The 27641-nt window shown below is 35.5% G+C and overlaps 1 protein-coding gene across 2 annotated transcripts in view; it reads left to right on the top strand.

Annotated features, from left to right (window-relative positions):
* The window catches only part of OSBPL11 (oxysterol binding protein like 11), a 137350-nt gene that overhangs the window by 41144 nt on the left and 68565 nt on the right, over positions 1-27641 (top strand). For both annotated transcript variants that reach the window (XM_037837371.1, XM_037837364.1), the window contains exons 3-7: positions 551-726; positions 1598-1677; positions 4712-4888; positions 18135-18336; positions 24539-24684. In XM_037837371.1, coding sequence (XP_037693299.1) covers positions 551-726; positions 1598-1677; positions 4712-4888; positions 18135-18336; positions 24539-24684 — 781 coding nt within the window. The remainder of the gene's footprint in view (positions 1-550; positions 727-1597; positions 1678-4711; positions 4889-18134; positions 18337-24538; positions 24685-27641) is intronic.

Here is a 27641-nt window from a genome sequence, read left to right as displayed (position 1 = left end):
TTTCATATTTAAACAGGACAAGTAGTCTTTAGTTGTGACCTATTTAATGATACATTCACAAAATCTTTCTACCTTGACATTATTTTCATTGTATCTTCTGATTGAATCTTAAATTCATTTCTTACCTGGCATTTGATTAATCTCAGGCTTTGTGTTTTGATTTGTTTCCAGTCAATTTTAAATAAAAAAAATTCTCACTACTATTTGTCTTTTGGCAATTTACCCTCCCTGTTAATGAATTCTGGAGAGAAATCTTCCTTTGGAAGGATACTGTATCTTTGTTTCCTTTTGTACTTTATCTGGTATGCCTCCTCAGTATCAAATGCATTTCCCTCAGCTGAAGATTTTTTTCCCTAAGCTGCAGATATTGTATGTTTCATTAACTCATTCATTTTTTCAATAATCCTGAATGCTAGGAAATTGAACCTAGTGTCTCCAAGCACTTTTTAAATTTTTTAGTAGCAAAAACCCCAAAGTGATAGAAATTTAGTTTGCTTTAGTTTGAGTGGAAGAAAAGTTTAAAATTTATTACTTTTTTTAATCATTATAGGTTTTTTGTTTTGAATAATGAAGCTGGACTATTGGAGTACTTTGTGAATGAACAGTCTAGAAATCAAAAACCCAGAGGTACTTTGCAGCTTGCAGGAGCTGTAATATCACCCAGTGATGAAGACTCTCACACCTTTACTGTAAATGCTGCCAGTGGGGAACAGTATAAACTCAGAGGTAGGATTTGAGATATGAGAATTAATACTCTAATTTTCTTCTTCCCTTAAGAAGTTGGTATTTTTCCTTGTTTTTATTTGGGTTTTGAAAAGAGAAATTACTGTCATCTGTGATATAGACACAATATTCTAAATCTCACTTGAAATGGAATTACTTTAAGAATTTATAAAATTTGTTTTAATAAATAAATTTTTAAAAAGTGGGCCAATAAACCAGTCTCTTTAGAATTGCCCCCCTAACAAATATGTGTAGAAGAAACCTGCTTACCTAGAGCTCTAAAACATAAACTTCTTTAAAAGATATTTTTTATGTCTGCTGTGGAGATGTATTTTGCCTCTTTACTTGATTTGGTCTGCATGCCCTCATTGTAGTTTTTAATGACTAATATTCATAGTTGGGATTTATTAAAATGTCCATATTCATTAAAATGAAGAATAACTCTTGTTTGGATAATTTAATTTGCATAGAGTTTGTGTTTTTTATTTAATTAATACATATAAAGTGTAATAGTAATCTTAATTGAACATGCTGCCAGAGAGCAGAAAGTACTGAATATACACCAAATGTTTAATAAAGGTTATTTTTAAAATGAGAGTATATTTTTATGAGAAAACGTAAGACTTGTCAGTCCTATATCTCCACTTAGCAGTTATGTTCCTTATGAAATATCCACATCCAACTATTGTGTTACCTAACAAAGTTGATATATTAGCCTCTTTCCTACCTCTGTCTAGTTAAGGACATTTGTTCTAGGGAGAGTAGGGCTAGTCCCTGGTTTTCATTTGCCCATTCTTAGTGCTGTAGACAATTAGTTTTATTTCCAAAAATAAATATAAACATGAATAACTTTTAGATTGTTTTTTTTTATTAGCCACAGATGCTAAAGAACGGCAACATTGGGTTAGCAGACTTCAGATATGTACACAACATCACACTGAAGCTATTGGAAAGGTATGTGTGTTTATATACAGTATTAATGCACAAAAAATGGGAAAAGAATATTTTTTAATTTTTACTTTATTATTTTTTTACGTTTTTTGAGATATGATTCACATGCCATGAAAGTCACTCCTTTGGTGACAGTGTGATTGTGAAGACCTTGTGGATCACACCCCCTTTATCTAGTGTATGGATGAGTGGAGGAATGGGGATAAAAACTAAAGGACAAATGGGGTGGGATGAGGGGATGATTTGGGTGTTCTTTTTTCACTTTTATTTTTTATTCTTGTTCTGGTTCTTTCTGATGTAAGGAAAATGTTCAGAGATAGATTGTGGTGATGAACGCATAACTATGTTATCATACTGTGGACAATGGATTGTATATCATGGATGATTGTATGGTGTGTGAATGTATTTCAGTAAAACTGAATTAAAAAAAAAAAAAGTCACTCCTTTAAAGTATATAATTCAATGGTTTTTAGTATATTCCAGGGTTGTGCGACCATTGCCACTATCTAATTACAGAACCTTTTCATCACTCCAAAAAGATATTCCCCATCAGCAGTTACTCCCCATTTCCCCCTCTACCAGACTCTGGCCACCACTATTCTAGTTCTATTTCTGTGGATTTGCCTAGTCTGGGCATTTCATATATATGAAAACAAATATATATATTGGCCTTTTGGGTTTGACTTCTTTTACTTAGCTTAATGTTTTTTGAGGTTCAACATGTTGTAGCATGTTTTGGTACTAGATTCCTTTTTATGGCTGAATGATGTTCCATTGTATGGATATATCACATTTTGTTTATCCATTCTTCAGTTGATGGACATTTGGATTGTTTCCTTTTGTGGCTTTTATGTATAATCCTGCTATGAACATTTGTGTTCCAGTTTTTGTGTGAAAATATGTTTTCATTACTCTTTGGTAAAGTGAAATTGCTGAGTAATATGGTAAATCTGTGTTTAACTTTTTGAGGAACTGCCAGAATGTTTCCACAGTGGCTGCATGCACTGTTTTACATTCCCAGCAGTAAAATCTCCACATCCTTGGCAATGCTTGGTTTTTTATTGTTAGTTGGTTGTTTTTTTGTTTGTTGTTGTTTTTAATTTTAGCCATCCTAGTGGAAATGAAGGAGTATCTTACTGCGGTTTTGATTTCATTTTCCAAATGTCTAACGGTGCGAGCATCTTGTTATGTGCTTACTGCTCATTCATGTATCTATCTTCTTTGGAGTGCTTTTTTTCTTTTTTTTTTTTTTTTTTGAGGTGAAAGGGAGGATCCTATTACTTGAAATCTGAGGTTAGAGATGTCCAAAAGTAATATAGGGGCAGCATATTTGGAGGGTTCCATACCTGGGTAATAGTTTGACATTTTATTTTATTTTATTTTATTTTATTTATTATTATTTTTTTAAGTCCTCCAAATTTTATTGCTGTTGTTCAGAATTGTTTGGCTATTCCAGGTTCTTTGCATTTCTGTATGAATTTTAGACCCCATAATATACTGCTATTAGTTTTATTTTAAAATTATCCTTTTTTGTCAAAACATGCAAGGAACAGCCCATCAAGAAACAACTTCTCCTTCCCCTTCCCCTTCCCCCAGTTCCTGGTAACCTCTAATTTATTTTCTGTCTCTATAAATTTGCTATTTCTAGATATTTCATATGAATAGAATCAACAGTATTTGTGTGTCTTGCATATTTCACTCAGCATAATATTTTCAAGGTTCATCCATGTTGTAGCATGTATCAGAACTTCATTCTTCTTTACAGCTGAATAATATTCCATTGTGTGTATGCACCACATTTTGTTTCTCCATTAATATGTGGATGGACATTTGGGCTGCTTTTACCATTTGGCTATTGTGAATAATGCTGTGATAAACATCTGTGTACGAGTGTTGTCACAGGATAGTATCTCTACTGAGGAATCTGATGATGAGAACGCTGTCTCCTTCTCTCCAGGCTGCTCTCATGTACCACCTGATGTTTTCTGTTCTAATAGTGAAGAACCAGTTATTTCTTCTGATATAGAAACACATTTAACAGAACTTTTACCTAAAAACACTCAAGTACAGTTTCCAAATGATAAAAAGTAGACCTGACTGTAATAACTGGGGCAGATGATTCATATCCTTCAAGTCCCGTATTAGAAAAATATACTGAAGAAGAAGCTAAACAGTTAAAAGAACTGTGAATATTTTCAGGAAAGCAGAAAGGCCCTCTCAACCTTCTTAGATACAGATAACATGTAATCATCTAGTCCTCTGTGAAAACAGGATGGGGCTGCAGCTGTTACTTTAATCATAAATAAGTAATAAATAATGTAGCAAGGTTGAATATCGTCCTAATCAAATGGATGTTTACCATTATGATGTAACAGCTAAACTATTCATATAATAAAATGAAAAAAACTATATTAACAAGTTAGAGAGAAGTAATAGTAACCTGTTTTCTAAGTTTTAGACTTTATACAAGTAAAAGTATGTTATATTGCTCTTACAAAAGTCATAGCTTAATTGGTAAAAATATCAGTAGAATTTTTCAGGCATTCAAGGCTATGACTTTTATTTTAATCATATAGATGTTTCAAGAAAACCAACACAAAAATTTTAATCATACTGCAAGAATCTAGTCATAGGCAGTGATCAGAAAGTACTAGTTTGTTCCACAGATACTTGCATGTTCTATTAGAAAAATTATTATATTGCATATTGCTGAATATTGCTTTTGCTTCAAACATGGTGTTTAGAAATCTGAAATTAGAAATTCTGGTTATTCAAATATTTGTAAAATGTGAAAAAAAAATTCTTGATAGCACAAAATGGGACATGAATTTTCTAAATAAATTAACCAGTTTACTGTAGGTTATGTGAAATCCTTAAATTTTGAGTATCTTAAATTTTGTCATCTTCAGAAATGTCTTGTATTCAACTCTAATTTAATTTTTAAAACTGTTCATGTGTAAACTTCAAGTATATGATATGTTAAGTGTTATAGAACCTTAATAAAAAGAAAAAAGGAATGATTTTCTTTTTCTAACAGAATAATCCTCCTCTGAAGTCACGAAGCTTCTCACTTGCATCTAGTGGTAATTCTCCTATATCTCAGAGGAGACCAAGTCAAAATGCTATTTCTTTTTTTAATGTTGGACATTCCAAACTGCAATCAGTGAGCAAAAGAGCTCACTTACCTCCAGACCATCTTGTGGAAGTCAGAGAAGTAAGTATGAATTGAAATCAAGTTAAACTTTACAAAATAGTATCTTGCTTGTTTTTATCACAAAATTCTTAACATGCCTGAGATAAACATGCTTGGAATAAACAGACATTTGATTCACTTTCTAGTCCTGTTTTATAGATAAGTGATGTTTACAAAAAGACCTTTCATAAATTAGGGCATCTGTATTATATATGGTATTATACAAATTTAACATGGGATGTTAAATTTGTAGATAAATTGTCAATTTTATCTTTTAAGGAAACCAAGGTACTTCTATATTAATCTAGAATGGAGGAAAAGGAAACATTAAAAAGTGATTAAGTCACAAGGTACACAATAAGGAATAACGTCTGGGGCAACCTTGTGTCATAGGGTGCTCCTTACCCCTTAAAAACAAGGCAGCCAGGACATTTTTGGAACTCTTCAATTATGGCTAGTGATGGGAGCTTGAGGGGGGCTTCTGGGGTTCTGGTAATGTTCTGTTTCTTGATCTGGATGTTGGTTAAGTGGGTGTGTTTGGTTTATGAAAATTAATCAAGTCCAAACACTTGTGAAATGTGTGCCTTTTTATGTATGTATACCATACATTGGTATATTTCAATAAAATTAAACAAAACCGAAAAGCATACTGTTGATGTCATAGATTACAGTATGTGTTTTCAGCAAAAAGGAATGCTTTTATATTTATATTTTATATTTAGCCCTTATAGAGGGCTTCTGCTTGGCTGTGCTTTGGTCTCTGTGACCTCATATACTGAAACCATTATAATATACCTCTTAGCTTTTCATCTGTTATGAAGGCTTTAATCAACCTACTCTTTACTTCACTGCTCTCAGGATTGTCCTTTTATTCTCACTGGCCCAGGGGTAATTTTTTATAATACTGTATGCTATAGTATCCTATGTCTTTAAGTATACTTTTTATATCATTATGATACCCTGTTAATATAACATAACATAACATACAATTATGGCACTTGTATATAGGGAGAATGGGTCCCCAAATTATCACAGTTACACTGTGAGGAAGGACATAAAATTAGACGACAAATTTTATGGCAGCTTTACCTTGAATTATAGCTCCATTGATAATGTTGTGCTAGGGTTTGAGTGGTGATCATCATTTAGCAATCCCCTTGCTGCTGCCACTGCCTCCCCCTGCTTCTACACATGGCAAAAAAAAAAGAAAGTTCTTAGCTGGATGGCTAAGGTCTGCATTTTTGCTTTTAAGAATACAACAGATAAAATTATAAAATTATGACTATATTAGGAATGTTTCTGTATTCCATTAGAATAATTCTATTTCTAAAATCATAATCCATTTTAGTATTTTTACCATTTTTTTGTCTTCCAGACAAATATCAAATACCTTCATAATTTGCTAATTATTAGAAATTATGTCATCTAGTCTCTGGATGCATGTTGTTTTCTAGTCTTGTTTATGATATCTATTTAAGAATCTTGTTCTGATTTGTGGCTCAGATGTGTTTCATTATGGGAGCTGCAAGTACTTTTTGAAAGTAAAGCCTTTGGAAAATTTCTGAGCTTTTTCAGTGCTGTTTTTTTTTTATGCATTTTTTTTTATTGTGAACGTTAACATATATATGTAACAATGATAACTTTCAAAGTACAATTTAACAAGTAGTTAGAAAATTTTAAAGAATGTCATGGGTTACAGTTCCACAGTTTCAGTTATTTCCATTATTGTAGAATATAATATGTATACTGAAAACTTAACTTTCGATGCACAGCTCAATAAGCAGTTTATGTAGCAATTTCAAAAATTGTTATGGGTTACAATTCCACAGTTTTAGTTCTTTCCTTATTGTGAAATACAGGGTATATACAGAAAGGTGAAAACTTGCAAAGTACAATTCAGCGAATAGCTGTGGAGCAAATTTCAAAGAATGTTATAGGTTGCAGTTCCATTATTTCAGCTATTTCCTTCTAGCTATTCCAATACCCTAGCATCTACAAAATATATATATATATATATTTATATAAAGTTTCAGTACTCATAATCCTTTGTTAAATCTTATCTTGTCTGTTGCTTCCCCTTCCTCTCACTTAATCTCTCTTTCAATCTTCGGGGTTGTCTAGGCAGTGAACACCTTAACTTGTTCATATTGAAAGGGGGTGTCAACAGTATAGGAAAGGGGCTGCATCTGATTGCTTTTCTTAAAGAGGATATTGCCTCTGGGTTTTAGGACTTGTCTGGCCTAGAAACACTCTGGTGGATTTAAGTTTCTGAGAGATAAAACTTAGTGAGTGAATCTTTTATAGAATCCAGATAGGGACCTAGGTATTTGGGGACTACTATTGGTAAGGGCATAGCATACTGTGGCCATTTGGAATGTCTAGCTGGAGCTTGCATAAGAGTAACCTCCAGGATGGCCTCTTGACTCCATTTGGGATCTCTTAGTCACTGTGACCTCAGCTTGTTACCTTTCTTTTCCTCCCTTTCGGTCAAGCTGGCACTCTCAATCCCTCACTGCCAGGGCCTAGCCCACCCCTGGGAGCCATGCTCCGTGTTGCCAGGGAGACTCACCGCTCCTCCCAACTCCCCCGAAAGTCATGTCCCACGTTGTGGGGAGGCCAATGAATCTGTCTGCTAAGATGGCCCTACAGAGAGAAAGGCCACACCTAAGCTCAAAAGAGGCTCTCTGGAGGTGTCCCCCAGGTACAATCATAGGAAGGCTCAGCCTCCCATTTACAGCCCTAAGTTTCACAAGAGCAAGCCTGAAATTGAGGGCCTGATTTATTAACAAGTGGGTTCCTATTTTCATATAATATGTATTCTGTCCCAAGATGAATGGTCAGTTTCTCACATTATCTTGCTTAGTTGTACAATCATCATCACTCTCAACTTTAAACAATTACCATAACGTGAAACATTCCAGAGCTCTTATCAGCTGCTAATTATTCATCCCTAGTATTAGTGTAGTGCTGGTAAGATATTCCTATTGAATATAGTCTATAATAGGTAATGGGTAGTGTACCAGTTTATATATATTATGTCCCCCAGAAAAAGCCATGTTCTTTGATGCAGTCTTTTGGGGGCAGACATATTAGTGGGGATTAAGTTGGAACATTTGGATGAGGTTGTTTCCATGGAAATGCACCCCGCACAACTGTGGGTGATAACTCTGATTGGATAGTTTCCATGGAGGTGTGATCCACATGGCTTTCCCAATCACACTGTCACCCCTTGTAAGCTATATTGTTATACAGTTGTCCCCAAGATTCAAGGGTTCTGGGTTGTAGTTTGACAGTTTCAGGTATTTACTGCTAGCTATTCCAAGTCATTAGAACCTAAAAAGGGTTATCTATATTGTGCGTAAGAGTGCCCACCAGAGTGACCTCTTGGCTCCTTTTGGAATCCGTCAGACACTGAAACTTATTTCATTTCATTTCACCTCCCCTTTTGGTCAAGAAGGTGTTCTCCATCCCATGATGCCAGGTCTAGATTCATCCCCGGGAGTCATATTCCATGTTGCCAGGGGGATTTACACCCCTGGGTGTCAGATCTCACGTAGGGGGGAGGGCGGTGATTTCATCTGCCAAGTTGGCTTAGCTAGAGAGAGAGGGCCACATCTGAGCAACAAAGGCATTCAGGAGGAGACACTTACGCACAATTATAGGCAGGCCCAGCCTCTCCTTTGCAGTAACAGTCTTCCCAAGGACAAGACCCGTGATAGAGGGCTCAGCCCACCAAACCACCAGCCCCCAATGTCTGTGAGCACATCAGTTGTTATTTCTACTTAAGTCTCCTCCTGTCTTTTTCCTCAGTCTTTTGTCTTTCATGATATGGGCACATCTAAAAATCATTGGTCATTTGTTTTTTGTTGAATGTTCCTCGCTTTGGGTTTGTCTGATTGTCTCAAGATTTGAATGAGGGTATACATTTTTGCAAAGAATACCACAAAGATGTATCCTCAGTGCATGTATCAAAGGATTCATGATATCAGTATGTTTTATGATGACTATGATGTGATGACAGTGACCTTGATCACTTGGTTAAGGTGGCTTCTACTGGAATTACTGGAATGTTTTACATTGTTGAATCTCTTTAATGTTTGGCTTAATAGAAAGCAGATTGAATGCTTCTACATTCAATCTATTGCAATATGTTTTGGGTTGAAATACATGAAGACAATTGGCTTCACAAAGAAATATGGTTGGAAAAAGGAGGAATTTTTTTATACGTTTTTATTGAGGTATATTCACATACCCTATAATCATCCACAGTGTCTATCATATAGTTGTGCATTCATCACCAGAATCAATTTTTGAACTTATCCTTATTTCAAAAGAAATAAAAACACAAGTAAAAAGGAAACCCCAAACATTTTAACCCCCCCCCATCCCATCCCATGTTTCATTCAGTTTTTGTCCCCATTTTTCTATTCTTCTGTCTGTACACTGGATAAAGGGAGTGTGAGCCACCAGGTTTTCACAATCATGTGGTCACACTATGCAAGCTACCTAGTTACGCAGTCACCTTCAAAAATCAAGGCCACTGGGTTGCAGTTCAGCAGTTTCAGGTATTTCCTTCTAGGTATTCCAGTACACTAAAAACCAAATTGGGGTATCTATATAGCACATAAGAATGCCCTCCAGAGTGACCTCTCGACTCCATTTACAATCTAGCAGCCATTGAAACTTTATTTTGTTTCATTTCACTTCCCTCTTTTGGTCAAGAAGATTTTCTCAAATCAAATTCCTGAGTCCAGGCTCATCCCATGTCCTATGTTGCCAGGGAGATTTCCACCCCTGGGAGTCTTGTCCCACATAGTGCAGAGGGCAGTGAGTTCACCTGCCACATGGGCTTAGAGAGAGAGAGAGCGCCACATCTGAACAACAAAGTGGTGCACTGGGGGAGAGTATTAGTTGCAATTAGAAGTAGGCTTAGACTCTCCTTTGCGGTAACAAGCTTTATAAGGGCAAGCGCCAAGACTGAGGGCTCATTCTACTAAATTGGTAGTTCTCAAAGTTTGTGAGAATATCAGCGATAACCCAAGTGGGGAAGTCCAACATTTCAGCATTTTTCCCAGTTCCTCAGGAGGTCCCTGCAAATATATTTTTATTCTCTGCCGAAATTACTTTGGGCTGTATCGGGATTTCATATTAACCTGTTCAAACCTACCAGATCTCACTTCCTTTTCAAATTTCCTTGTAATTAGGTGTTTGAATGAACTGACTGTGCAAGTTAAATTATTTAGTGTGGTACAGAAAATATAGATCGTGCACCAAATAAACCTCTTTTCCCTTGGTCTCACACAGAAGTTGAAGTTTTAAAACACAGTCAGTATTGTCCTTTACCCTTTGGCTCGACTTGCTTTAGAAAAGGAGAAATATTTTAATGATCATTTCAGATAATTAGGGATATTCTTCTTTGGTACTGTACCAAAACTTCACAAATAGTAGGTTCTTAAATGTTAGATGCAAAGCAGAATCTGAATACATATCAATGAATTTTTCTTATTGTGTTAAATGAAAATCCATTGGTTTGTCTTGGCAATTTGAATGGATTTAACCTTTGCATGATTTTGTACCACCATGCATTGTTCATTTGGGAAATTTTAGTTCACTGAGTTGTACAGGCCTGCCAGATGTTGTCCCTTTTTATCATTAAATTATCAAAAAATCACATTTGTTAACATCAATACCAATTTCATGAGAAAAGGGTTTCCATATTGGGAAGCTCTCAAGCTTACAGTATCAGATATAGATTTTCCAAAACTCTGATTTGGAATTTTACAATTGGCAGCAAATATTGTTATTTATTTTTCTTGATGTTATGGGCTTACTTTTTTCATTTTCAAGAAAATGTTTGCCAAATACCCCCAAGTCTGAGGATGCATAGTTTCTGTCAGTCATTCTTTCAAGTCAAAATAGTGATCTGTGAAAAGAATAATGAGTTCAGCTTGCAACTCAGTTGCACAAGTGCTTTTCCTCAAGGCAACCACCATAGTTTGGTATATAGGAAAAATGCTTTATTTTTACATTCTACTTTTCACATAAACTATTAAAAATATGTATATGCAAGATTTAGTAAAACTGATCATTGTTACTGCTTTTTCGAGGACATTCTTAAGTAAACGTGGCTTTTTTCTTTTTACTATGAGTGCATGGCAATGAAGAATACAGTATCTACTTACTAGTATGGTTGATGCCACTGCCTTGATTCTCACTAAGGTGCTAGTAGTTTTAACCCACCATTGCTCTTGCACCATCAGTGCAAATGTCACCAAAGTGGAAAAGGCAAATACCTTCTTAGAATTGTAATGAAAATAGTTTTGACTTCACAGACCCTCTGAAAAGATCTCTCAGTGCCACAGGGGTCTGCAGAACATATTTTAAGAACTGCTGTTCTAGAGTTATCCAGCTTTAGGAGGTTGTGATGCAAAGATATAATTCAGGGTAATTTGAAAGGAATATTTCAATTAAAGTCCTGCATTAGATTTAGTGATGACTGGGAAAAGCTATTGACTGTTGAGACTACTGTCATATTTTATTTGAGTGTGAATTTATTTTAAAAGCTTTAGCTGATTAAAATGATCTATTTTAATCTTACTATGTATTACTAGTACTATTATTGATTCACTCCATTATTGATTACATACTTCATGCTGGTTCTACACTTTGCCCTGGGAGCAGCTAAAATTGTCTTCTCGTATAGAAGACAGACAACTAAAATACAACTGAAAAAAATATAATTTGGTTTACAGACAAGAATAAATGCCATCTTAATGATGTACTATTATCACCATATTCCCCATATGTAGGCAGAAAACACACATTAACTAAGTTTTCAGCTTTCCTGAAGTTTTCTTTTTTGTGAGGCACTGGTTTTGTAGTAACAAGAAAAATCACTTAGAAAAGTTTCATGGCTTCCAGCCTTTAACTGCCGGTGCCATGTTGTGTTTCCTCGGCTTTGGGGACACCAACAGCACATAACCCGAGAGAGGCCCTAGTATGCAGATGAGAATGTGACAGTGAGTTTGGAGTGGAAGGCAGCTCTGGAGGCAATATAAGAGTCATATGGAAACTCTTAGAGAAGCTGAAAGAAGCTATAGCATTTAAAAACAGACAGCCAAAAAGATGACAGCGGATCATGGTGCCCCAGAATTCTGTCTGCCAGTCTCCACAGCCACCTCCTATCCCGCAGGTCCCACCCAAGGATTCTCAGAGTTTCAGGAATAAAATTTCGTAACAACTTACCTCCTGGTAGTGACTCACCATGCCACCTTTCTGATGGGTGTACTATTTCTCTGTAATAAAAATTCCTGTGATATTCCCCTTCCCCTTCTGCCTCTGCTTTCCCCCTCACATATAAGAAGGCAGTGTTAACGTTTATTATAATGCATGTTCTGTTGTATTTCCAAAATTACTTATACTGTAAAATAAAAATATACTCTTGAAAAAAAGTTTCACAAATTACTTTTGCATTCCTTTATAACTATATGATCAACTTACTTGTTTTGAAGAGCACCATTAACACATTTTAACTTTGTGCTTTGCTTATGTTTTAAAGTTTTTTTTTCCTAACCAAGAACATTGCTTCATTTCCAACATCATCATTAGCAGATGGCTTTTCTGGGCCTTTTTTCCCCCCTCTTTCAAGGTTATTATATTGTGACTACTGATGATTTATGTTGTGGATATCCTAGGTTTGTTTTTTTTTTCCTTTATTAAACTTTTATTGACTCATAACATAATATAGAAAAGTATACAAACTTGGAGTGTACATTTTAATATAATTTCCATGTAACTTGATGAAGAAATTAAATATTACCAGCACCCTAAAAGACCCTCTCATTCCCTCCCCAACCCCACCCTTGTCACTACACCCTCTCCCTCTATCCTGACCTGTTTTGCCTATCTTTGAAAGTTCTAAAACTGGAATCATAAAATATGTACTCCTTTGTGTCTGGCTTCTTTTCAGTCAACATTTTATGTGTGTGTGTGTGTGTGTGTGTGTGCGCGCGCGCGCACGCGTACATATAATTTAAACATTTTAAATTGTGAAATATAACTTATATACAGAAAAGTTATCACTTTCAAAGTACAGTTTAACAAATAGTTACAAAGCACATTTCAAAGAATTATGTTGGTTACAGTTCCACAATTTTAGGTATTTCCTTCTAGCTCTTCTAATACACTAGAGACTAAAAAAAAAATTATACAATGATTCAGTAATCATAATCCTTTGTTAAAACCTATCTTGTCTGTTGCTACTCCTCCTCATTTGATCACTGTCTCAGTCTTCAGGAATATCTAGGCATTGACTACTCTAACTTGTTCATATTGAAAAGGTGTGTAGATGTTATGGGAAAGAGGGATGCAGCGGTTTGATGTTCTTGAAGAGACTGGTGCCTCTGGGTTTCAGGATTTATCTGGCATAGGTACAATCTGGAGATTTTAAGTTTCTGAGAAATAAACTTAGTGAGTGAAATTTTTATAGAGTCTCAGAGACTGGTATTCTTTAGGGTTTTCAGGACTACTGTTGGTTGGGGCTTGGCATACTGTGGCAATTTGCAGCATCTAGCTGAAGCTTGCATATGAGTAACTTTCAGGATAGCCTCTCGACTTTATTTGAAATCTCCTGGCCACTGAAACCTTATCTTGTTATGTGAATCCCACAACGCCAGGGCCAGGATCATTCCTGGGAATCATGTCCCATGTCACCAGGGGACTCCCACCCACCAGGGAGACTCCCACCCCTGGGAGTCATGTCCCATGTAGGGGGGTACGATACTGAATTTATTTGTAGAGTTGGGCTGAGAGAGAGAGAGGCCACATATAAGCAACAAAAGAGGCTTGACTCTTAGGCATAATTACAGGTAAACTTAGACTCCCCTTTATAGAGGTTTCATAAGAGCAAGCCTCAAGATCGAGGGCTTGACTTATTGAGTTAGGGGGTCCCTAATTTCACATAGCATATATTCTGTCCAAAATAAACAATCATTGTCTCACATTATCCTTATTTAGTTGTACAATCATCATCACTCTCAATTTTAGACAATTATAACCTAAAATTCCCTGAAACTCTTATCCTCCCCCAGTTATTTATGCCTAGTATTGATATGGTACTAGTAAGGTATTCCTATTAATTATAGTCCATGGTATACAATAGGTAGTTTTTCACATACACCATTCTGTTGTTCACTCTTTGTACAAGTGTCATACCTTTGAGATAGATCATGTAGGAACTTGTTTGTATTTATAGTGCTAATCTGTGAGATATATGACTTTAAACAACCCCTTTCAATCATGGTCGCCTTCAATACGTCACTGATACTTATAATCCCATTAATGAACTATTATCATCACTGTCCATTCCCATACCTTTAAGTTCAACCCTTGTTAACAATCTGTGCATATTAGGTTATCACTCCCCCATCTCTAGCTTTTGTCTATTTCTAGGTCCCCTATATTCTACATTTTAAGACTCTGATTTTACATTATCTAGGGGGTTCATATTAGTGATACCATATAATATTTCTCCTTCTATGTCTAACTTATTTCACTCACCATTATGTCCTCAAGATTCATTCATGTTGTTCCATATTTCAGGACCTCATTCTTTCTTATTGCTTCTTAGTATTCTGCTGTATGTATATACCACATTTTGTTTATCCACTTATCTGTTGAAGGACACTTGGATTGTTTCCATCTTTTGGCAAATTGGGAATAATTTTGTTGGGAACATCAGTGTGCAAATGTCTGTTCGTATCACTGTTTTCAGATCTTCTGGGTATATACCCAGTAGGGGAATTGCCAAGTTGTAGGGCAGCTAGATACTTAGTTTTCTGAGGAATCACCAAACTGTCTTTGACAGAGGCTGTACCATTATACATTCCCACCAGCAGTGGATAAGTGTTCCAATTTCTCCACATCCTCTCTAGCATTTGTAATTTCCTTTTTGTTTAATGGAAGCCATTCTTATAGGTGTGAGATGATATCTCATTCCGGTTTTGATTTGTATTTCCCTAATAGTTAATGAAGCTGAATATTTTTTCATGTGCTTTTTAGCCATTTGTAGTTCCTCTTCCAAAAATGTTGTCGTATCTTTTGCCCATTTTATAATTGGATTATTTGTCCTTTTGTTGTTGGGTTGTAGGTTTTCTTTATATATACTGGATATATTTTCTCCCATTGAGTTGACTGCCTCTTCACCTTTTTGACAAAGTCCTTTGAGGCACAGAAGCTTTTGATTTTAAGGAGTTCCCATTTTCTACATTTTCTTTTGTTGCTTGTACTTTGGGTATAAGGTCTAGGAAGCTACCTCTTATAACTGGGTCTTGGAGACGTTTCCCTATATTATCTTCTAGGAGTTTTATGGTACTGTCTCTTTATACTGAGGTCTTTGATCCTCTTTAAGTTAATTTTTATATAGGGATCTTCTCTCATTCTTTTGGATATGGATATCCAGTTCTACCAGTCCCATTTGTTGAGGAGACTATTCTGTCTCAACTCAGTGGATTTGGGGGCCTTGACAAAAATGAATTGCATATAGGTCTGAGGGTCTATTTCTGAACTCTCAGTTCCATTCCATTGATCAATATGTGTATCTTTATGCCAATACCATGCTGTTTGACCACTGTGGCTTTATAATAAGCTTTCAAATCAAAAAGCGAGTCCTCCCACTTCATTTTTTTCAGGATGCTTTTGGCAATTCGAGGCCCCTTTCCCTTCCAAATAAATTTGATAACTAGCTTTTCCAAGTCTGCAAAGTAGGTTGTTGGAATTTTGATTGGAATTGCTTTGAATCTGTAGATTAATTAGGGTAGAAATGACATCTTAATGATGTTTAACTTTCCTTTCCATGAACACGAAATATCTTTCCACCTGTTTAGGTCTTCTTTGATTTCTTTTAGCAATGTTTTATAGTTTTCTGTGTAGAGGTCTTTTATATCCTTGGTTAAGTTTATTCCTAGATACTTGATTCTTTTAGTTGCTATTGTGGATGGAATTTTTTTCTTGATTGCTTCTTCAGTTAGGTCATTACTAGGGTAAAGCAATTTACTGATTTTTTATTTTTGCACATTAATCTTGTATCCCCCTACTTTCTGAATTTGTTTATTAGCTCAAGTAGCTTTGTTGTCGAGTTCTCAGGATTTTCCAAATACAGGATCATATCATCTGCAAATAATGACAGTTTTACTTCTTCCTATCTGATTTGAATGCTTTTTATTCTTTTCCTTGCTGGGTTGCTCTGGCTAGAAATTCTAGCACATGTTGAATAATAGTGGTGACAGTGGGCATCCTTCTCTCATTCTTGATCTTAGGGGGAAGGCTTTCAGTCTCATCATTGAGTATGATGCTGGCTGTGAGTTTTTCATATAAGCTGTTTATCATATTGAGGAAGTCTGCACAAAGCTGCCAACCCCAGTGGAGGTCATGATTGAATAAATTCACCCCATCCTGTCAGTTGTAATTTCTCTGGTTTTTTAATCCAGGTGCCCCCTATATATTGTAAAGGTCATTCTCTGACTGCTTGTACCCTGGAACTGCTGTTCTGGTCATTTTCTATCTTTTCTCTGGTTATTCCACGGGAAGAAGTTTGCCTCTCCTATTCTGCCATCTTCCTGGAATTCCAACATTATATTTTTGAGGTTTACCAGTGATGTTTAGTATAGAAGTTCCTTTCTTTTTATTGCTGCATAATACTCAGTGTAATCTACCATAATATTTTAAATCCATTCTATTGTTGAGGGACATTTGGGTTGGTAAACTTACGTATGTACATCTGTTGAGTATGTATCTAAAAGTGTAATTGTTGCTGGACAAAATGTGGGTATGCTTATTGATGTGCACAGTGGTCAATCCTGTAACACTGGGGCTTCAAAGAGAGAAAGAGCTTTATCACAAAGCACAATGTAAGGAGAACAGGAGACTTGTGAGCCTCAGATTTGTCTCTCTGAACTGAAAATGAAAAGGCTCTGAAAGTTATAGCATTTTGGCAAAGATGGACTTATGGTAATGAGTACATTGGCTCAAGATGACATAGAGATAGCCTAATTGTTGAGTGTGTGCAGCTAGTTGACATATTGGTCATAGGATGCATGTAAGAAAATGGTGACCTTAACATGATGATGGCCGTGATTTCTAGTATTATAATGAGGTATAGGTTATTAAAGGTTGAGAGTGTAGACTACTGTGCATGTCAGGAGGGCCAGTTGTGGTTAGAACTGGCTTTATCTAGTGAGACAGACTGGGAATTAGGATGGGTTGACTCAGGCTTCTTAATAAACATTAAGAGGGCTGTTAGCAGGATCATACAACTTCTAAATTACAAAACAAGGGGAGAGGATAAGTACAGGGTCACAAGATTATTTGGAGGCTGCTTAGTTACAGTTATGAGCATCTGAGTTATAGTTCAGTGAGTTCCAACATGGATGAACCTTGAAATCATATGTCAAATGAAATAAGCCAGACCACGAAAGGACAGATATTATATGATTCCATTTACATGAAGTGTCTAGACTAAGCAAATTCATTAGCAGAGAAAGTAGATTAGAGGTTACCAGGGGCTGCCGGGGAGGGGAGAATGAGTCAAGTTTCTTTTCTTTCGGTGCTGAAAAGTTTAGTTAATGGATGGTGGTGATGGTAACACAATATTGTAAAAGTAATTTATGCCACATATTGTGTACTTAAAAATGGGAACAATGGGAAAGTTGGTGATGTATGTTATACATATATCCACAATAAAATTTTAAAAATAGAACAGTGTATTAAACTCTTTTAACCTGAAAAGCTTATGTCAATACTTGCTCTAAAGAGCCTAATGGGGCCTGAAAGTTAGGTGAGGAAAGAGGAAGCAGGTAAACCATCATGTGCTCAATGTTGGTTCAAATTGAGTCTCACTGGAGGTGCTGAGGAGAAAGTGGTTGAGAATCCAGGCCAGGAATTAATTTTTCTTTGCAAAGAAGTATTCGATGCTGCTATTAAAGATGTTCTGGAATGTTCTTTTTGATGACTGTATAAATTTTTATTGTTAATTAAAACTGGCAAGTCTTTTAACTTTGTTGCTTCCAAAGAAAAAGTGTAGCTGCCAAAGGTTGCCATCTTCTGCTCAGTTGGCAAGCACCATTAAATGCTCATTAATTGAGAATAGCCAAACAAATTTGAAATCAATTTCTGGCCCAGAAGCTGAATATGGTTATTTAAATGGTGACTATATGCGTATGTGCTGTACAGAAATCATGAAAGGAATCTACAAAACTGTTATTTTCCTTAGATGATGTCTCATGCTGAAGGACAACAGAGAGACTTAATCAGACGAATTGAATGCCTTCCTGCTTCTGGCCATCTTAGTTCCTTAGACCAGGACCTCTTAATGCTCAAAGCAACTTCCATGGCAACTATGAACTGCCTAAATGACTGCTTTCATATTCTCCAGTTGCAGCATGCATCACATCAGAAGGGCTCATTGCCTCCAGGTAAGGTGTAGATTAAAAATAGGACATTGAGGGCCAAACGGAAATGATTACCTTTGTTGTGATTCTAACTCTAGAAAATCTTAATTTAAAATATTAAGAATTAGAAAACCGTCAATTAATTATTATACTAAAGTTACACAAATCCTTTCTTGTAGTGTTTCCCCATTCCTTTTTTTTTTTTTTATCATTATTTTATTGAGATATATTCACATACCACGCAGTCATACAAAACATCCCCATTCCTTTTTAATCTCAAGTAGTTTTAGGTCTAATGTCTAATGTCATTGAATAACCCTTTAGAGACCTCAAATTACGCATGTCAAAATCTGAACTCAAAATCCACTTCTCTTGTATTTTTGTTAAAATTGATGGCACCATTATCCATCCAATCAATCAAACTAGAAACTTTGGGATCATCTTTTGAGTTTTGACTCAGTTCACTTTTCATTATTTCCTTATTGATATATTTTTAAAAAGTCCATCAATCACATTCAGTTTGAAAATAATGTGTCTGTCTAGTATTTGAGCTCATCTATTTGTCGAAATTAATTATACTAGGGAAAAGAATGTTGAATGGAAGTACAAAAACTAGTTTTTCTGTTAAATGAGATGAATAAACTCACATTGTATTAATAGTAGTATGTTAATATTTCACAGCAACCCATTATTCTGTCACCCAACTAACTCCCCTTGTGAAAGAAAGATATTTTAGAAAGATACTGAGTTCTTATTCAGGAAAAAGTTTCCCGTAGTCAGATCCTCATGGGTGCCTAAATTCAGTATTTCAGACTGACAAACTATTTTAAATGGCAGTGGTAGGTGTAGCTGAGGGCATGGGCACTATTACAGAAGCCATTAAACTATATATGTTCTTTTTAGGAACTCGTAGTCCAGTTGGGGAAGGAACATGTAAATTCTTAACTGTAATACAATATGTAAAGTGCTACTAACAATAGATACAAAGTGCCATGGGATGAATAGGTGAAAATTTCTCATGGAAAAATGTCTAGAAAAGCCACAGAGAAGTTAATGACCAATTAGTTTAGGGGTGGGAGTTAAGGGAGAGGGTATTCTACTAACCAGAAACCATCAGTGTTAATATATTAGTATACATCCCAGCAGTTTTTTTTTCTTTTTTCTTCTTAGTTTTTGTTTGTTTTGCCACATTGCTATTAGAATATATATATGATATATATATATGTTTGTGTCCTACAGTTTTCACTTAATATCAACAATATATTTTAAGTTTTTATTAATAGCACAATGCTAGACATTAGATTCTGAATAAATATTTTATTAATTAAATACTATTAATTATTTTAAATATTCTTAGTAAAAAATTTCAGTTGTGTAGTTTAAATAATATAGTTTTATTTTTAAATGGTTGCTTAATTTTTTTTGATTCATCTCTTTTTTTAATGTGATTTTATTGAAATATATTCACATACCATACAGTCATCCAAAGTGTACAGTTGTTCACAGTTTCATCATATAGTTGTGCTTCAACACTACAATCAATATTTGAACATTTTCATTACTCCAAAAAATAAAAATGAAGGTAAGAATAAAAATAAAAGTAAAAGAGAATACTCAAAGCTAACCTTTACAAACAACAAGGTCTCACTCCCTAGTCAAGCTTCCATGTAATTATGGCTTATGAGTAAACTGACCATACAAGTTAAATTGCATAGTGTGCCACAGAAAATATAGATTTTGTACCATATAGCCATCTCTTCCTTTGGTCCCACACAGAAACCAAAGTTTTAAAACACAGTTAGTATCATCCTCTACCCTTTAGTCTGATCTACACCAATCTCAACCAAGTCAATTTCATTCATATCTCCAATTGAAGTCTGATCTCCTTTTCAGCCTCTTTAATAGTTGATTCATGAGGCAGTGCAGACAGTCACAGCTGCCGAACTCTGGTTCTGAGTCCCAGGTGCTACACAGACACTCGAAGCTCCAGGAAACGACCGTGTAACACACAAACAGCTCAGAATCTCAAAATTTAGAAATAACTGTTACAACTCATGGATAAATGTGGCTGCTGTAAGAGCTTACAATCTAGGAACATTTACATAAGCCTTCCCCTTATAACCCATGTTCCTAGATTCAATTCTCAGAGTTTATACATTGTTATTAGTCCATATAAGTGAGGCATGATAATGCTTGTCTTTTCGTTTCTGGTTTATTTCAGTCAACCTACTGTCCTCATGGTCGATTCACTTTGTTGCATACCTCATAACATCATTCCTTCTTGCTGCTCCCTCATGCAAAAACATCCTTTTATTTTTACATTTAATCATACTCACTGACCATTCTAGGTTTCACTAAGTTATACAGCCCCAGTCTTTATCTTCTGTCTTTCCTTCTGGTGTCATACAGACCCCTAATCTTCCTCTTAAAAACAGTATTCACTGTCTTCTTTTTTCATTGTACTTAAAATATTGTGTTACTGTCACACACTATTTTGCTATCCATTTCTAGATCTACACAATCAGTCCTCTAGAAGATTCTATACTTCTTCAACATCAAATGCCTGATCTCTGCCCTCTTTCTATGTTCTGGTATCTTCATTTCTACACTCTTCTCCAAACCTCTCTCTCCTGTCTTTTCCTATCTGTCTGTAGCACTCCCTTTAATATTGCCTGTAGTTTTCACAAACTCTTTCAGTGTCCATTTATCTGTAAATATTTTAAACCCTCCCTCATTTTTGAAGGACAGTTTTGCCGAATATAGGATTCTTGGTTGGCAGTTTTTGTCTTTCAGTATCTTGAATGTGTCATACCAGGGCTGCCTCACCTCCATGGTTTCTGCTGAGAGATCCACCTTTAGTCTTACTGAGATTCCCTTGTATGTGATGAATTGCTTTCCTCTTGCTGCTTTCAGAATTCTCTCTTTGTCTTTGGCATTTGAAAATCTGATTAGTAAGTGTCTTGGAGTAGGTCTATTTGGATCAGTTCTGTTTGGGGTACACTGTGCTTCTTGGACCTGTAGTTATAGGTCTTTCATAAGAGTTGGGAAATTTTCATTATTTCCTCTATTATTCCTTTTTCCACTTTTCCTTCTCTTCTCCTTCTGGGACACCTATAACAATGTATATTTATGCACTTCGTGTTGACATTCCGTTCCCTGAGACCCTGTTCATGTTTTTCCATTCTTTTCCCTATCTGTTCCTTTGTGTGCAGGATTTCAGATATCCTGTTCTCCATCTCACTGATCCTTTCTTCTGTCTCTTGAGATCTGCTGTTGTATGTCTCCATTGTGTTTTTCTTCTCTTTCATTGTGCCTTTCATTCCCATAAGTTCTGCCATTGTTTTTGCAAGCTTACAAATTCTTTCTTGTGATCACCCAGTGTCTTTTTTATATCCGTCATCTCTTTTGTCACATTCTCTCTCAGCTTGTTGATTTGATTTAAAAGATTTGTTTGAACATCTAGAATTAGTTGTTTCAAATCCTGAATCTCAGTTGAAATGTTAGTTTCTTCCTTTGACTGGCCCATATCTTCCCGTTTCCTGATGTGGCTCATGTTTTTTGCTGGTTTCTAGGCATCTGATTTTCTTGATTGGTTGTTTTCTCTCTTTTGCCTAATATTGTTTTCTCTCCTTTGCCTTAAGATTTCGCCTAAGGTTTTCTTGTTGGTTGTCTATGATCTCTATCTTTTCTTTTTTCTCTCCCTGGCCAGTTTTCAGATTGGCTCTGCCCCTCCGTCTTCTCCCCAAAATCAGGCACCACCATGGCCTGCCACGGAGGTGGGAGGTAGGCTCTGGGAACCCTAGAAAGTTTGCTGTGTGCCATAATACAAATCTGCTGACTTCCAGTGGTGCTCTATTTTCCACTGGCTAGTGAGACCTGGGTTTGTTTCAGGGCCCTGCTTTAACAGTTGGGTCTCCCCTATTTCTCAGCCAAAACAGGGCCAGGTTTCCATACAGGGCATGTAGACCAGCTCCTGTGTTCCTAAGAAAGGGTCCTTGCACTTTCTGGACTGTCCAGCAGACGGCGCTGTTTGGTAACTTAATTGTCCTCGGAAGCTGATCTGCTTCAGAGCACAGCTGGGCTGAAACTGTGGGACTCCTATGCCCTTACTCTGCCGCCCCAAGTCCTGCTCGATGTGGGGGTCCACCCATGGCAAAGTGCTTCCCCAGCAGACCCAGCACTCTAGCTGTCCCTAAGGCAAGGAAACAGCTGCCCCCTATTGCTTCCCTGAAGGGTGGGGGAAGGGCTTTCAGACCCATGGCTGGAAACACATCTCTGTCTGCATTTTCTCAGTCTCTTTGTCCCTCACTGATCTGACCTTGAAATGTCCTCCTCTGTCCATTGGGTCTTCAAACAGTGGGGGTATTTTTCACTGCTGTGAGATTTTAAAATCTGTTTCCCTGGTGTGAGGGGTCCCGTTTGCTGTTTCTGTGCCTTTCCCTCATGGAGATCAAATGAAGGGGAGGGGAAGACTACTGGCTGGTCTGGGACAGAAGATTCCTATGTGATATTTCTTCTCTTTCTTGAGTTCGGCATTTGCAGGGTCTTTCTCCAGTCTATATCCTCCAGAGTTTCAAACAATTCAGAATTATCCTTTTTTTCATTGAATTTCCGGAGAGAAGTTTTGAGTAGCTGTATATGTCACCATGTTGATGACATCAGTCAGTTGCTTCATTTTTAATGAAACATGTACAATATGTTTGTATTTTTAATTAAAGAAGTGAAACACATTGTAAACATTAAATTGAAAATTGTTTTTTCCCATACCACTGTTTTTTTGAGGCATATGTTTGTGGATATTTGGGGGAATTAATTAACTGGTACTGGTATTTGTCACTATAAACTGCTTCTTTTTCAGAATTAGATCTGTAGAAATTTATTCTTGAGTTACTTGAAAATAATAATATAATTGTGGGAAAACTACATTACCTTCTCACTGAAATTTTGAGATTACATGAGAAATGACATCTAAATTCAAATTAGTGTTTAGTCCTATAAGATTATTCAAAGGCTCAGTAGTGATCATTAATTTAGATGGGTCCTGAAACCAAATTTTGGCTTGATAAATAGTTTTGTTATGGCTTCCAGTAAGTTGAAAGATCTCTTAGGACAGATCACTTAAATTTGGTGTTTGTGTGCATTTTTAAGAAGTAAGGAAATCTGGATATTAATATTAAAAATGAACATTTTAATATAGAAGCAAAGTTTTTTTTATTTCTTTGAAATTTAAAAATAGGGCCCATGAACTAATCCAGGACATTTCCCCAACCATGAACTTTTCCAGTGCCAAGTGAGACTAAATTGAATGGCAGGGAGAAAGGCCCTCTTGTAGCCTATTCCAGGTACTTTGTAATTTATTTCTCTGCTGAAATCTGGGGTTTGTTATAGATGAGTAAATGCCTTACTCTCTTTCATTTCTGCTGCAGAGGTCTGAGCATCTTTTATTGTAACACTTTGTAACCAAGCTTCTTTGAAACCTAGATCAGCCTCTGAAATCAAATGGAACATTTTCCATTATTGATAAGGCATAGAATCCACTTTGTTAAACTAGTTGAGCGTAACAAGAGACTTTTGAGTCATTAGCTGAGAAGATGACAGGTCTCCAAATGTGACCACTGTCTTTCACTAGGTCAGCTATTATTTATTCATGAGAAGAGCCTTTCAGTTTAAAAGTATTGGGACTTTTTAATGTGATTTTTTTTTAAAAAAAGAATGGACATGTATTTGAAATTCTTAAATTAGAACCAGGGGTTTATCCTGATTGGTTAGAAAATTTCTGCTGACAATAAGGTTCAATCCCAAATTGAAGAAAATTTTACTGTTTCATAGTCCCAAACTCCTGTAATTGTGACCCTTAAAGCCTGGTTGCATACTTTTGTTCATAAGATAGACAGGATTCATACAGAAAGGATAGCACATCAACTGTTACGGTGGGAATACACTTCATGATTCACAGACTGCTCATGAAGTGAGTTCAGTCTATTTAGTGTTGATTCTTTTAAACGATATCTGATTTCAAGTTGCAAGTTGCTCTTGTAAAATGTTGTCCAATCATGGTGTTCATGCTAATGAGATAAAAGTGGCCATCTTGCAGGATCTCTTATCAGGTTGAATTGCTTTTAGTTTTGCAGGTGCAAAATCAAACTGTTATTTAATAAAATCCACATCTGCTGAACTTTCCAGATTATGAGCAAGTTTCAGCGAAAGTTTTCTCTTACTTCATCAGGAACGACAATCGAGTGGTTAGAACCAAAGATACCTTTATCAAACCATTATAAAAATGGAGCTGACCAGCCTTTTGCAACTGAACAGAGCAAGCCAGTGGCAGTCCCAGAAGGGCACTCTGTCGCAGAATCTAGATTACTGGCAAGGGTAAGGTAATGTAAAATATGGCTTTGGGCTAAAATATTAGGAATTGTTGAAGAGTCACTTCTCTTTCATTGAGTATGAAGGTCAATATAACACCAGAGCAACTTTGTTGTGGGCTCTAGACATTGCTGTTCTATTTGAAACTGCATTGGCTCTGGAAAAGACTGTATTAACTTGTATATTTTGTGTTTTCCAGGGTAAATTATATGTCCTTTTTAGTTTTGGTTTACTTTTGTTTGATAAAAATGTATTTAAAAAATTGAATAATTACATGTTTTTCATTTGATAAGATTATTTGTACAGTGGTTATCTCTTACATTTCTTACCCTATTATCTTAATTTAATACTGTTTGCTGAAAGTTTACTATGAAGTTTAATATTTTTTAATTAACTATTAAGTTTTTTAACATTCAGCACTCTTACCAAACTAGTTTTTTTAAGTGTTACTCTACTTAAAATAGCACATGATCTCATGGTTTAATATGTTTATAAAGTATTACTCATCCATATTTTTCAGAAGCTAATTAGTGTTTTAGTTTATCCCTAGTTCTAACACTATGACAACTCATATTGGGTTTTTGCCTTTGTGTTCACTTTTGCTATTCTTCATGGTCATCATAATTACATAGAGAGTTTTATATTAAGCTCTTTTTACTTGATATTTCTTATAAACATTTTTCTGTGTTGCTTTGGGCTATATAATTAATGTTTTAAAGGTTGAAACATTGAGTTAGTATTCCCATTGTTGAATATGTAGATTGTTTCTTATTTGTTATATAAAGAGCACAATATTAATTTGGCTACTTTTTCCTATCCCCTTTCTTTGGATTATGTCTTTAGGTTTTATTCCAAAGTAGAATCAAGAGTAATGAACAGTTAATGGTTATTCATGTATTAGCCAATTACTTCTTAAAAGAAATATATGACTCAGGAACTTCCAAAGCTGGAAAGACCTTGACTGATGAGTCAGGGGTGGAGAAAAAGAAAAGTAATGTATAAAATGCCTTTTTTTCCTTTAGCTTTTGATAGCTCATTTGTAGAGTCCAGCAGTCAGCAAGTATTTATTAAGCTGTCTACCATATGGTAAGTCAGGTGTTAAGAATTGGAGGAGATATAAGAAAAGTAAGACATAGTTCATTCCTTGAAGAAGCTTATAACGTACTTGGAGTCACAAGATACACACACACACACACACACACACACACAATGAGATCAGAGTATGAAGTAGTATTTTTGCGGGGAGAGGGGATTCTTAATTGAAGTGGTTTAGGCTATTGGAATATGTGCATTGGCATTCAGAGAAAGGATTGGGAAGTATTGAGTAGAGTATATGAGAAATGTTTTGGAGAAAAAGCAGGATTGGAATTGGACCTTGAAAGAAAGTCAGAATTTGAAGAGGAGTAGGGGAATCTCAAAATGGAGAAGTACATGCAGGAATACTGGGGCATGTATACTTACTATGGAGGAAACTTGCCTGATGGTTTTACTGCCATTCGCTAGTATGTGGGCCAATTAATTAATCACTCTTAGCTTCAATATCCTTATCTGTAAAATAGGGATAATCGTATCTTATAAGTTTGTTAAGAAGATAAAGCGAATTTAGCAGAGTACCTGGCTTGTGGAAAATAATTACAGGTTTGTTGAATTCTACAGCTCGTGGGTGCCTTCTTTGAAATATGAGTATTAATATGAGCTGTATTATGGTAGTGGAGGTTTTGCTGTCAGAAGAGAGAGGAATTAAACTCCAGTGAGGCTAGAATGAAGCCCACAGTTCCTTTGTGCCCCAACTCAGAAATAAGGACAAAATTGGGATTATATGAATTTTGTGGAATATTGGGGTTTCCCTCTGCCTTGGAATCTCCAAATAGTAAGAGTTTCCAAACACTCTACAGCTCCTGCCCCTATATATTGCTAGCCATTCTGGGTTTGTAGGGATTTTATACATTTGAGCCTGTTTATTTGAATTCTGGCAATGCTTTTACATTAAACCTTTAAGAAAGGCATGATGGTAAAGAAGAGGTGTTTAAAAAAGAAATGAGAGCTTCCAAATTCTTCCATTCCTCCAAAATTTAGAGTCAGTATCTAATTGTTAATATAATTCCTTTTTTAATATTCTAATAAGTAATTAGATTATTTTTATAAAAATAATAAAACTATACTTTTATGAATAGTTTTTCTACCAGATTGCATTTTATTTCTTTGATTTAATATTATTTTCATTAGTGGAAGTTCCAAACCACAAGGTAAACCTTGTACTATGTAATATTGTTAAGGCTGTACTTGCATTTTTTTTTACACAAATAACTTACTTTTAATAAAATACATCATTTTGTTGACATGAGCTAAACAATCTAAACCTTTTAGATATTGGGTAGTGCAGGTAGAGGGGAATGTTTGATTCAATAAAATGAGTGTTAATGAAAAATAGATTCTAATCTAAACTTTCATAGTGAAAAATCATGAATCTAGATTCACTGTATGTCATGTAAATCTATCATTTCAACAAGGTCAACCGAGAGGAAACAAAAAACTTCCAAACTCAGGAAAAAACTTAATTTTAAAATTTGTAAAATTTTTACAATTTAGGAAAAACACTTGGTTCCATGTCAGTTCATTTAAAGTTTTTAATTTGTTTCTTTTACATATAAAATTATTATATAAGGAGACAAAATGTGAAAAGGGGTGTTTATAATAAAAATTATTATTTTCTATAACTTCTTAGATTACTTTCTTTTTACCTTGCACCTTATTAAAGTATTGCACTCAATGTCAGTTTTTCTACATCTCGTGCATTTCTTTGTTATGCATTGCATTTCTCTTTTAAATATTAATTATACAAGTAATACATGCTGATGGTAAAAACTTTTTAAATCTGTAAGTAAAACAGTCTGCTTTAACCCCTAATTACACTCTCTGCTCCAAAGGTAGTCACTTTAACATTTTAGAATGTGCTTTTCTCT

Source organism: Choloepus didactylus, chromosome 1, assembly GCF_015220235.1.
Source record: "Choloepus didactylus isolate mChoDid1 chromosome 1, mChoDid1.pri, whole genome shotgun sequence".
Taxonomy (NCBI): domain Eukaryota; kingdom Metazoa; phylum Chordata; class Mammalia; order Pilosa; family Megalonychidae; genus Choloepus; species Choloepus didactylus.
Note: the sequence above shows the minus strand (reverse complement) of the source record. Positions and strands in the feature narration are given on the sequence as shown.